Source organism: Enoplosus armatus, chromosome 8 (assembly GCF_043641665.1).
Source record: "Enoplosus armatus isolate fEnoArm2 chromosome 8, fEnoArm2.hap1, whole genome shotgun sequence".
In the NCBI taxonomy this organism is placed as follows: Eukaryota; Metazoa; Chordata; class Actinopteri; order Centrarchiformes; family Enoplosidae; genus Enoplosus; species Enoplosus armatus.
The window spans coordinates 16,926,312-16,939,425 of NC_092187.1; the positions used below are offsets into that span (position 1 = coordinate 16,926,312).

The following is a 13,114-nucleotide window of genomic DNA, read 5'->3' on the forward strand; positions in this document are numbered from 1 at the left end:
TAATGTGTGCAGCTGTTCTCCTCTCAAACAGAAAGGAGGAGGAGAAGATCAAATTGATCTCTAATCCGTACTCTCAAGTAAAGCGGTGAATGCAGATACAGCGATGTCTGCTGATCGTGATGCCTTGGGACTGCATTGTTAATTGTTGTTTATTTTTTAATATAAAGTACTGTAATTGACATTCATGGCTCCCAGAGGATGAATCTTAATGACTTTGGTCATCTCGTGAGGTTTTGTGAGGAATGTCTCGACAACTATTGAATGGAAAGGCTGGAAATTTGGTGCAGTTTGTAGTAAGCTTTCATCTAATTAAAATTTTCAACTCTCAAAATGAAAATTTTTCCAATACGTTTCATGACCAGATGCCTGCTAAACATTCTGGCATGCTAACGTTAACAAATATTAGCATGCCAGCATGCTAAACTAAGATGCATGTTAGCATGCTGATGTTAGCTCAAAGTCCCGTTGTACGCTGGCTCTTAAGTCTTGTTTTGATTTACCTTGAATGCGTTTTACAGCTCTGGAACACACATGTTTATTTTTCCTGTGAATACGTGAGAGCAAGACAGAAAAGTATAGTTCATAACATTAATTTTTTTCTATAGCCCTGGTGCGTCTGATGTTTACCACTGGAGAATCTAAATCTGCAAGTTCCACATGTAGCCTGGAATACTAATAAGAACAATACTAAGACTGTCTCCTATCTCCTGCTCTCTTTTTATATTTGAAGCTTCCTTTCTGCCTTTTTCTCACTCTCTCGTCTGTTTTCCTCAACAGGAATACCTGTGTCCACTGAAGCGGTTTGTGTAGAGGAGCATGTTGTGACAGCCATGTCTCTGGAGATGGAGAAGACCATCACCAAGCTGATGTACGACTTCCAGAGAAACTCCACCTCTGATGATGACTCTGGATGTGCACTGGAGGAATACGTCTGGGTTCCCCCTGGCCTCAGTCCTGAGCAGGTACACAAGCCGCACAATCCTCCCTTTCAAGTTTACAGATATTCTACTCGCACATTTGACACCCCTTTCCCGTCGCCCCTGAGTGCTTCATTAGGTGCTTATACTAGACTGGATCGAATTGAACCGAATCGGTCAGAAGAATTTGATTATTTGGACGATTAAGTATCTGTGGCATATTCCTAATAATCCTGAGGTGGAAAATTTGCTGATCTGAAAACAAGACAATGGATCATTATTGTTTTTAAAATCCCCTTCATGGTGTTTCAGCCTCTTTGGGTCGGGGTGGGGATACAAATCACTGAGACTTTGCTGTCAGGTGTTTCGTGGATGAATAATTGTAAGGACATTTTTCAGCTGTCAGTGTTAAAGCTGACACCGTGTAGGAACCGAGTTCACAGTCAGACAGAATGACAACCATAACCAAAATCATGAAGAGGAAACACAGACTGATTAGCTGATTGCATTGTCTGAAGAACAGATGTGAAGCTATGAATGAATTAAGCAGATGCTGTCTGAATCACCCTGTTGTCAAAATATGCAATTGCGTATTAATCTACCTTTTATATATTCAAATGTATAGGTTTATGTTTATCCAGGTGGAGTCCCATTTCACATAAAGCAATAAGCAGTTTCCCTGATCACCAGTTTCCCAGATGATTCTAACGTTTTTCCAAGAATTTTGTCACCAACTTCCATTTTTAATGATGCTTCTGGTATGCTAAGCCTCAATTTGTTCTGTATTTTAGTGTATTCTTGCAAATGTAAACCCAGAGGAATGGAAGTAATTTGAGTCAGTGAATGTTTGGATGAATCTAATTGAAAATGTGTGGCAGTGTGTTTATGCATCCAGGTTTCACAATTCCCTGTCTGGACTCATTTGCAGTTTAAATGCCTTTTAATTGCATGCATGACCAAGCTAATGTAATCAATTGTGCACATCCAGAGGAAGATATTTCCTCATCGACTTTTATTTTTGTCCGTTGTTTTCATCGGTTCTGACATAAGCTGAACAGGGTTCTGTTCAACTATATTGTGTATAAACAAACGAATTGTCTGTATTTAGTAAGGGCAGCACTCTGATGCAACAGGCCTCCTAGGGCTCTGTTAACAGATGACAGGATGGGCTGATAACAGTCATTTTCTCCAGTCAGCCATCTTGACAGGATGCTGAAAGAGGCTGCAGCCTCTCTCATCCAACAGGGGGTGCAGGCAATTGTAACTGCCTGTTGCTTTTTTTAATGCACTTGTATGTAATGATTTTTAAGCCTGTCACTTTGGATTTCTCTCCGCACAATGTCATTAATGTGACTCACATTTTAAAAGAAAAACCTCATTTCACAACAGTACAGTTCATTGAGCTGTCAGAACTCAAAATCCCCAGTTCTGACTACATTATCTTTGACAATAAGGTTAGGATTGGCTTGTGGAAATGTTTGACTCCCCTAGTTTCTGACAAAATGTTCCTATCTGTGGTGGCTGAACGGTACTACTGACCATTCCTGACCCAATTTCCTGCAGATACTAACTGTATTCGTAAAAGATTATCTAAGTAATTGTTGCAACACAAGACGTAAAGGAAAACTGAAAACTACAGGCGTCTATAGGATTTGTTGAGATAGAGCTTCCCATAAATTGAAACAGAACTGAAACTATTAGTCAGTTAATCCATCCAAAACATCATTTTCAAAGCAAAAATACCAAAAAATGTGTCAATTGTGAATACTTGTGTAGTTTTCTTTCTTCTTCTGTGAAAGTAGATTGAATACGGTTGGATTTTGATCTGTCGAACAAACCAACGTGCACTCTGGGAAATTGCAATGGGCATTTTTCACCAGACCAGAAACAATTAATTGATTCATCGAGAAAATACTTAGGGTAATCACAAGGTTGCACAAAGTTTCCATGTTTGAGCTCCAAATGCTGAAGAGCTATTAAGGAAAGTATTACAGTTAAAGTGCTTTTGCAGCCTGATAGACAACAAAGACAAAATGCAGTATGAGAGTGAATATTCAGAGATATACTTTAAAGCTTACCTGTTTCCTTTCCTTTCAAACTCTCCTCATTTGAAGGGGGCAGATTCTGGAGAGAAGTTCCTAATCTCAAATGACCCTGACTTAGAAAACTTGCATAAGGTGATGTCACCCTCCACAGTGTAGAATAAAACAATTGGGTGGGTTGTAGAGAATCTGAGGGGCAGCACTCAGAGATGCATTTCCTTACCCTCTCGCTATCCACCCCACTGATTATGTAAATTGGATCACAACAACTTCAGCAAAATAGATCTTTACACCGCACTGAACGCTAGACCACTCTGTGTCAAAGGCTGTTTTACTGAAAATCAGAGACAAGTGACAAGATTGCTTTCCGTCCTTTTGAGTGTTTTCTTCTCAAACACCAATCAAGGTTTTCTTCAGTTTCACCCGCTGACATGCATGCAAAAAGAGGTTCAGGCAAAGGATACCAAGTCCCACTTGCAACTGCAATACCAGTATGGATAACTGATTCCCTTTAAGCAATGTGAATATTAGCTATTCAAAACAACCTGATGCTTCTCAAGGTTGTGTCTGCAGCAGCAGTGCAGAGCTCATTGTGCCACACACTTTGAATCCCAGACACTAATTTCCAAGGGCAGTGATGGTGGAGGGCAAAACAAAAACAAATTTATAGGTATGAAGACTATAATAGATTCATTTGAAAGTAATTTCAGATTAAATTAGGTGGGTTTGTCACCATGAATTGATGAAATAAGGTAGATTATTTAAAGTATCCTGCCTTTAACTGAGCATAATGGTCACATAATGCCTCAGTTATCACTTTTCAGTCACAGTGAGCTCTGTATCACACTTAAAGTGGCTGTAATCAATATCATATTAACAATGGATCACATCACTACTTGTATGTAAAAGGTGTCGCTGTGATGAACCCACAGAGAATTATCACTCAACTCTGCAATTCCAGTCAGAAACCTGTCAACCTGTCTTTCAGCTCATTGTTTTGATTTTACAGCCACAAAGTAACTGTTTTGGTTCACTGTTACTATTTTTACGAGAGTCGTTTTCACTGTTTTCAGTGAAAAAGCTTTAATAAAGCCACTGTACACTACGTGCCCAGCACCAAACAGCAGACGGACAAAGTTAGCGACTAGCATAGAGGAACATTTAGCAGCTAAAGAGCCAGATATTTATCTCAGGATTAGTGGAGACCAAAAACAAAGCTTCAAGGAGAGTGAATATTGAACTTGCCCTCATCAGATGGCCAGAAACACAACTTGAACTGAATGCTAATGTTGCTTTGTATCTGCTGGATGTGTAAATAGGCAATTAACATGTTTGCCGTAACAACTTTATAAAGTGATAATATGTCAATGTTGTCTACAGCTTGTTTCCGCTGCCCCCCAGTGGCCAAAAAAATCAGTTAATGCGGGTTTAATATTTGAATACTTATTAGTAGTATCAGAACCACGTGTTTGATGTTGTTTGTTTCAGGTGCATCAGTATTACAATTCCTTACCAGAAGAAAAGGTCCCCTACATAAACAGCCCTGGAGAGAAATATCGCATCAAACAGCTGCTTCACCAGTTGCCACCACATGACAATGAGGTAAAACATTTGTAACAGCACAGCACGTTTATCATTTCTGTGTGCACAGTTTTTTATGATGACGCCGTGTTGTTCAGGTGCGTTATTGTAACGCGTTGGATGAGGAGGAGAAACGAGAGCTGAAGCTCTTCAGCAACCAACGGAAGAAGGACAACTTGGGCAGAGGCAATGTCCGTCCGTTCCCCCTCACCATCAATGGGGCCATCTGTGACAAGGTAAAATCCTGCTGTTAAAAACCTCCATTAAAGTCCTCCATTTTCCTCATTGAAGATATCAATGGCCAACCCAACACATTTTAAGGCTTCTGTCTGTCTAAAGAAATTGCATTTTCTATTCTGTTTAATTCAGACCATTTTTTAAATTATGTTCTCGGGTTTTTCTTCTTTTTGATATTTCATCAGATAGATGAAACAGATATAAAGTAGAAAACATTTCAGTCTTGCTACTTATTTCAGGTACCATCTTCTCCCTCTCCACATCTTGCAGTTTGTATTCATCTTTTTCCTGCCTCTCCTTCCACCCCTACTTCATCCCTCTCCTCTCCTGTCCTTCCCTTTTCTTTCTTTTTTGCTCTCATCTCATCTCCTTTCATTTCTTTTTCTTTCCCTCCTTTTCCTCTCCACTCTCTCCTTTCCTTTCCTCTCCTCTCCTCTCCTCTCCTACAGTGTGGTGGTCAAATAAACGGAGGGGACATTGTGGTTTTTGCTGCGAGGGCGGGTCATGGAAAATGCTGGCACCCTCATTGCTTTGTCTGCGGCATGTGTGAGGAACTGTTGGTGGACCTCATCTACTTCTACCAGGATGGCAAGATCTTCTGTGGCCGGCACCATGCCGAGAGGCTGAAACCCCGCTGCTGTGCCTGTGATGAGGTGCGCCTGTCTGGGCCTGGAGCCCTTCGGGGTTGGAAATGGCTGAATGGTTCATACCTCAGAGACTTGGATACCTCAGAGACTTGGATGTGGTTGAAACTGGTCTGGAGAGAAAAGATGTCTCAGTATTCTTGCCATGTCTCAGAAAGTCGGCTTGTTTTCTAACCATAATGTGTGGCAAGCAGGCTTGAGATAACAATAATAATAGCTCTGGCCACAGTGCTGTGCACTAATTGAAGTGGTTTGTTTACTTAAAGTATAGTAAAAGGCAGTAGTCCAGGTGTCCATTTGTATTCATCGGGGGGGGGGGGAATGTTTGCTTTTCATTAACTCATAAATAATTCCTTACGACTGACATCACATGCTTATCTGATGTGACAGCTGCTGATAGTGATGTAGAGAAGTTTTTTTTATAACAATCATTTTGGATATATATGAAATTTGAAAATGAGCAATATCCAGTTGGAATGTAATAAAAGACATTTAGGAAGGATGTCTAGATCGTCAGTGTCATTGGATTAATTGGAAACCCAGTGTTTTGTTCATTGGATGACATATCCTAGGGCAGTGGTTCCCAACCTGGAGTGACCCCTTGGTGGGTCGGGAACCCACCAAGATAAATCTGAGGGATTGCGAGGTGATCAGGATAAGACAGAAGAAAAAACTGCTGTGCTCCAATAATAATTCTTATATTTTCAGATTTTTCTGGAATCTCTAAAATTATCCAAATAAAGCAATCTTCAGTGGAGTTGCTAACAACTCGCTGATATATGCAACGTGTGTCAAGGGGTTGCAAGAAGATATTGCTTTATTTTAAGCGGCCATAAGCGGCCATAGGGCGAAAAGGTTAAGAACTACTGTTCTAGGCCAAGTATGGAGCCCTGAGGTACCCCAAACACCATTACTACCAAAGATGATCTTGATTCTTTAGCAGCAACATCAAAAGTCATCTTTGTAAATGGGTGTAAAACAAATTTGAAACCAGTTGAAATTCATTGCTCATTTTACATTAACTCATGACCTCCATTCAATTTCATGGGACCTCTGTGTGGAATATCCATGCTGATGAGTATAATGTCTGTTTCACGCAGATAATCTTTGCTGATGAATGCACCGAGGCAGAGGGCCGGCACTGGCACATGAAGCATTTCTGTTGCTACGAGTGTGCGACCACCCTCGGCGGCCAGCGCTACATCATGAAGGATGGACGGCCACACTGCTGCAACTGCTTCGAGTCCCTTTATGCAGAGTACTGCGACGCATGTGGAGAACACATAGGTACAGCATGTTTACTGCAGCGTTTTTATTGCTGCTTTAAGTCCTCTAATATATATGAACTGTTTCCAAAACACATGGACGTGTTTTTCTTACACTAACATCATAGAAAACCTCTAACAGCTATTTATTGTAAGTGTGGGTGTTATCAACTCTGAGAGCCTTGTGTGCCACAGCTGTGGAGAGGCGGAGTCAGTGCAGTGAGATGTGGATGGTTATTATCATCCCAAGCTCCAGTAACAGTGAAAGAGTGTGTTACAGAGGATGCTCCCATGTTGTATCCAGATGGGAGCTGTGAAAGATGATTACTTCCTCTAGCTCGGGAGCAGGGTTGGTGAAATGTAGTCGTGCTATCTTACAAAATCGAGCGATCATGCATGGGAATAGAATTCAATATGTTAGCACCATTTCAGCACTGAGAAGCATATCTGGCAAAAATGAGCTTAACCTACTGGCTAATGGCTAAAATCAGACTGTGGGCTGTGTTCATTAGCCACACAGACTTAGTAGAATAACATTTTCACAGTAGTATTAGAGATAGCTGCCATCACATTACCATTTTTAAGCTGTTAAAGCTAGACCCCTTGTGTGTTTACTAATAAACTTGTTTTCTGGTATGTTTTGTTATAAGATTATGTTTTCCCCATCTTACCAAAGGCATTGACCAGGGCCAGATGACGTATGATGGGCAGCACTGGCACGCAACTGAGGAATGTTTTTGCTGCGCCCGTTGCAAGCGCTCTCTGCTGGGTCGCCCCTTCCTGCCAAAGCAGGGCCAGATCTTCTGCTCACGGTCCTGCAGCGCTGGACAGGTGGGTAACCAAAAACATGATGACATTATTATTGAATTGTTATAACAGTATGTTTCCATTTTAGCAGTTTCATAACTGTACTAATCTAACCAATCAGGATCCAGATGAGTCTGACTCCTCAGACTCTGCCTTCCAAAGCGCCCGTTCCCGTGAATCTCGCCATAGCACCAAGATTGGGAAAAAGGAGCGCAGGAATGCTGAGCAGGACCGGCGGAGTGCAGAGGCCCGCCAGTCAGCTCCTCCACCCATGCCTGACCGTCTGTCTGCTGAAAGTGATCCCCTTTCCGTTCAGATGGACCGTTTAAGCCTCTCATCTAGCCAGACCCCGAGCAGGACGCCTAACCGCACTCCCAGCCGCACTCCAAGCCGTGCCCCGAGCCTTAACCAGGTGTGGATGAGCCGGGATGACCCCTACATCCCTGCTGCCTATGAGGCCCCCCAGCAGGAACCCTCCCCCACACCCGCACCTATACATCTGCTGGCTCAGTGTAACCTCAGGCAGGGCTATAATCCCAACACAAATGCTCATCCTCCAGCTCAGAGTCCTGCCAACCCAGTGAAGAGACCTGACTCCTGGGGTAAGGAACAAGGCAACGCCAAGAGGACCCCTATGGCTGCTCTGAGAGGCCACTCCTTTAATGAAAACTGGACCCACCACAGCCAGGATGAGTTCAGGCCCAACAAGCTACGTACCCAGATGAGCTTCAATGAGATGTCTAGCCAGAACCAGGGCTTCTCTGACAAGAGGAGCATCAGCCTGCATGGATTCCAAAGAGACGGCAGACCCCCGCTGACCAGGAGGAACCCCATCAATGCCATGAGCTTCAATGAGCCCCTTACTCCACTAGAACAGACTCCTCGTGGGTCCATGGACTCCCTCACTATGTCCAATGCTACAGGTACAGTGATGTAAATGATACAGTATGATAGAATATGATATGATGCCAAATGAAAATTTGACCTGTGATTTATGGTTTTAACAGGTAACTCTCTGGACGGGGTCAGTAAGCGTCAGGAGCATCTGTCTAGGTTCTCCATGCCTGACCTGAGCAAAGACTCAGGTGTGAATGTGTCTGAAAAGAGCAACATGGGCACCCTCAGCTCCTCAGTCCAGTTCCACAGTACAGAGTCTCTATCCTCCTCTCGCCCCTACAACAATAATATGTATGCTCCACTGAGAGTCGGGTACCCGCTGCAGTACTGGGATGGCCCACAGCCGCTGGGCTTCGACGGCAAAGGTCGCGTCGGGGTGATGGGCAGCAGTGGGAATCTGCGGATGGCTCCCATGAGCGACAGAATGCCCCGCCGACGCATCAACGGGCAGGAACCCGTGTCGCAGCAACAGCAGCCACAACCAAGGCGCCGCAAACACCACCGTGGGAACCACAGTAACGGGCAGCACCGCAGTGGCCGCCACCACAAACGCTCTCGCCGCTCCCGCTCTGACAATGCCCTGCACCTGGTGGCGGACCGGCCCACACAAATGGTAGAGCTGCCCTACCGCCGTGTCCAGGAGGATTACGACCGCTTCCCCTCCGGTAATGCAGCGCGGGAGTTGTTTGGTGTGGAGCCAGGCGGGTGCAGACAGCAGCCTCACCGGCCCTGTCCCCGCACAACTTCCGATCTCACCCTGCAGAATGCTGGCTGGCAACCTGCAGGGCTGGGTGGGCCGTGCTGGGGCGATGGGTACATGGAGACCGCTGACCCCTGGTGCTCCAGCTGCTCCTCTTCCTCTGAGTCTGAGGGAGATGAGGGTTATTTCCTGGGTGAACCAATCCCTCGGCCCGTGCAGCTGTGCTACATCAACAACGAGGAGCTGCGCCATCGCTACAGCCCCTCTGGGATAGGTGGCCATCACGGACCTCTGCACGGACCGATTCATGGCCAGCTGCACACCCGCCAGAGGAGGAAGAGCAAAAACTGCATAATTTCCTAGATATAGAGCAAAGAGATGGTGAGGGATGAGCAGGAGAATGAAAGAGATGAGAGAGAGAGAGAGAGAGAGAGAGAGAGGTAAGGAGACGGTTAAAGTAACAGAGAGGTGGAACAGAGGGAGTGGGAAGGTGAGAGTGAGACAGTTGACAGTGAGAGTGAATAGAGTGTTTGTGTGTGTGTGTGTGTGTGTGTGTGTGTGTGTGTGTGTGTGTGTGTGTGTGTGTGTGTGTGTGAGTTTGTGTGTGTGTGTGTGTGTGTGTGTGTGTGTGTGTGTGTGTGTGTGTGTGTGTGTGAGAGAGTGTGTGTTGGGTTTGAAGAGAGAAAAGGCCTATTTTTTGTGCTTGTGAGCTTACACAACTCTACACCGGGTAGTGTTTGTGCACACCTACACAGAATGATCTAATCATAAGAGGAAGCTCAGCTGGCTTACACAACAGAAATGTTTACAGTGATGGAGATCAAACTCCTCCAATGGTACCAGGAAGCACTGATGAATTTGACCACTGAAATATACTGTGGTCAAGGTAAATAACATGATGTGTGTGCGTGTCTGTGCGTGTATCCATGTTACAGAGAGACTGAACAATTCCTTTACAGTTTGAAAAGGGAGGCAAAACTGGTCAAACTGCAGTGATCCGACTGTTCGTGTCGCAGCTCAGTGATCCGAGCCCTGGGCAGTAAAACTTATTCTATGTGGACAAACCAGAAATTGTGTTGGGATAGTGAAAGTTACGTGCTAGATTCCAAGCTATGTCATTGTTTACCTCAGTGGAATCCAAATGCTGCTGGAATATAGTGTTGGCTCGCTAGCCCCGTTATCACCTTGTACAAATAGTCTGTTGAACTTTGTGCTCTACATAGCCAGCTCTCCATGCTTTACCAAGGACAGAGCGCCGGACAGCCTCTGCTCCTTGACCATTCAGGCACAGTAACGTCAGGTATGGTCCCGTTTTCTCTTCTGCAACATGCTTTGTTTTTTGAGAGTTACCTATAGATGATTAAGAAATAATAATGATAATAATAATAACGCTGACAATAATAATAATAATGCAAATAATAATGATGATAATATTAAAGAATAATACCTGTTAAATGTATATATAGTAATAAACTTAATAAAGTAATGGATGTAGTAATGTAAATGTTCTGTACATATGGTCTTAAATATTTATATATTTTGTAACTAAAGAATCATTATTTGTATAACATGATGTAGAGATAGGGAGACTTGCATGTTAATTTGTTGTTGGTGTCTCATACTGAAAATAAAGTGTACTTCAATGAACCACCAGCAAGGTGTATCTATAAGTTGTACTGAGTTCTCTGGTTGGTTGTAACTTAACCTCTGGTTGGTCAGCTTGAGTAACACGTTAGCTGTGCCCCAGATCCATACATCATACTATTTCTAAGCAGGTTTATGTTGTGCATTCACAAAATTTGCTGTATTTGGAACCGCCTACAACATACTACCGACAAATACAGTATGCACACTGCTCTTAATAGTAGTATGAAGTATGAAACTGTCAAATTGATTTATTTTGCAGTATGCCTGGCCAGGCTTAGCCGGTTTCTGTTTTGGAAATGCCTTATGAATGTCAGAACAAACATTTATATTAGGCCTTGTAGATCTAATATGAGCGAAGATTCAGTAACTGGGTTGCTTATTTCTCGTCTCAGATTTGTTCAGAAACAGATTTTGGTGACTGCTGAGGTGAAATAAGTGAAAGTTTACATAATGTTAATGGCCAACCACCGCCAGCGCTTTGCATTGTGGGACACAGTATGCAAGGTAGACTGGTCCGATGCATACTGGAGATTTTTTGCAAATCAGTACAACAATACTGCATATTTTTCTTTTGTTTGCATACTAAATGCTACATTTTGGCCAAATTAGTACGTACTGCTAGTATAGTAGGCAGTTTCAAATACAGCCAGAGTAACTCAAAAAAAGTCACCCTTTGTACACTACCTTTTTCACAGTAGACGTTTTGACTTGTTATAGCAGGAGAAGCACAGGTGAAACTAATTTCATTAACGATGGCTCTGTTCCATCAAGTGTCCCAGTAAGCCAGGCCAGTGAGCCAGCATGTACAATACCACCCTGGAACTGGCTAAATGGAATGCGGTCGTTTTTTTTAATTTTCCTGTAATGACTTGCCAAAATGTCTGCTGTGAAAAAGGACTACTGTCCCACAATTCAATGCATAAGGGAAGTGGAGGAGCTGATCACAGGTGCAAAGCCCTGACCACAAAGTACAGCTGAGGCTGATGGGAACGTCATAAACCAAATATTGGACAAATTAAATTCTTGACTTCATGATGGAGCTAGAGGAATAGTAAGGGGTTAACCAAAGACAGTAGGATACATCATCCAGGAAGAGACTGAAATAGCCATTTGGTACAAAGTGGTGAAACGACAGGCCGCCAGACCGACATTACCATCCCTAGCGCTTTGCCACTATTATGGCTAAAAATATGTGTGAAATCTTTGGAAAACATTTTGCTCTCTCTTTGTGAAGAGGCTTTCTGAAGTAGCAGTTTGACTGACATCTGTTGGTGCACATTTTGTATCATTTCCTGGTGAATGGTGAAGTATGTTGATTTCTTTTTGTATACTAATAGTAAAAATGGTGTACTAATATAAATAGTTTATAGCGCATACTGTCTGCCATTAGTATATAGTATGGAATTGGGACAAAGCAGTTATCTACCTACTAATGTTAGCTCATGTGATCAAACTAGAGCCTGACAGATACTGGATTCTTTACTGGGCAGATACTAACATCAATAACCGAGAACAATATATCATCAGCTATTTGTTTCTTGACAAAAACACTTATTTTTATAAGGATATCTAGAATTTGTTCATTTAAAGGGGTACTCCAGTGATTCAGCATGTCACTTCCATAAACATCTGAGACTATGATTGAAAAATAATGGTCAAAATTGAGGCAGCAAAGGCCAAGATGTCCAAAATTTTAGTCCCTGGCATGGGTCAAGCTCCAAAAACACTAGGTCCTACAATTCCCATAATGCAACGGGCATTATGGCTTCTAGCTTCTTCCAGTAGACCCCCACCATGCCTGGTAAACACCCCTCTTTCTATTCACACCTTCAGTTTCTAACGCATATTCTGTTATAAATCCTCCAAGCCCAAGCCGATATAACCCTGATGACATCACTATGACATCGTCAGGGTTATTTTTTTCAGACTTGACTCCTCATGATGAGTAAACTGAACTGAAAGATATGTAGAGCAGGACATTTTAGAGTTGAAAAGTAGACGTGTCACTCTGGTGTGTTCCTGAATAATCTCAAGCATATCTTTGGCATTTCTGTGCTACAATGTCTTGTCATTTATCGGCTGACATTTACGCTGATACTGATATTTCTATGATAAGCAAATCTCGGCCATGCTCAGCTCATGTATCAGTCAGGCTTTAGATCAAACATCAAAAGTCTGCATTTTTTCCCCCTCCTACTACAAATACTTAACCCCTTAAAACAACAATGTGTGGCACAGTCACCTACTGACCCATTAATGTATTTCCTGCTACTTGATTTTGTCTTTCCCATTTAGCCATGAATAAGTCACTGAAGATATTTTTAACTACAAGATGTTTAATATGCTGTATACAAAATTAAATTATTGAAAAGCAAGT

General features: G+C 42.9%; 1 protein-coding gene across 1 annotated transcript; it reads left to right on the forward strand.

Moving 5' to 3' along the window:
* The first annotated feature begins 830 nt into the window (after positions 1-830).
* Positions 831-9,453, forward strand: LOC139288896 (prickle-like protein 2). Its single transcript, XM_070910348.1, has 8 exons — positions 831-962; positions 4,448-4,561; positions 4,639-4,776; positions 5,227-5,430; positions 6,522-6,708; positions 7,363-7,517; positions 7,615-8,416; positions 8,501-9,453. The coding sequence occupies exons 1-8, from the start codon at positions 831-833 to the stop codon at positions 9,451-9,453; spliced, it is 2,685 nt and encodes an 894-aa protein (XP_070766449.1).
* The last annotated feature ends 3,661 nt before the right edge of the window (positions 9,454-13,114 follow it).

Bases quoted from the DNA above. Each gene is read 5' to 3' on its own strand.
- LOC139288896 (XM_070910348.1), top strand. From the start codon at position 831: ATGTCTCTGGAGATGGAGAAGACCATCACCAAGCTGATGTACGACTTC. The intron at 4,562-4,638 runs GTAAAACATTTG...CGTGTTGTTCAG, and splicing joins TGCCACCACATGACAATGAG to GTGCGTTATTGTAACGCGTT. The intron at 8,417-8,500 runs GTACAGTGATGT...TGGTTTTAACAG, and splicing joins CACTATGTCCAATGCTACAG to GTAACTCTCTGGACGGGGTC.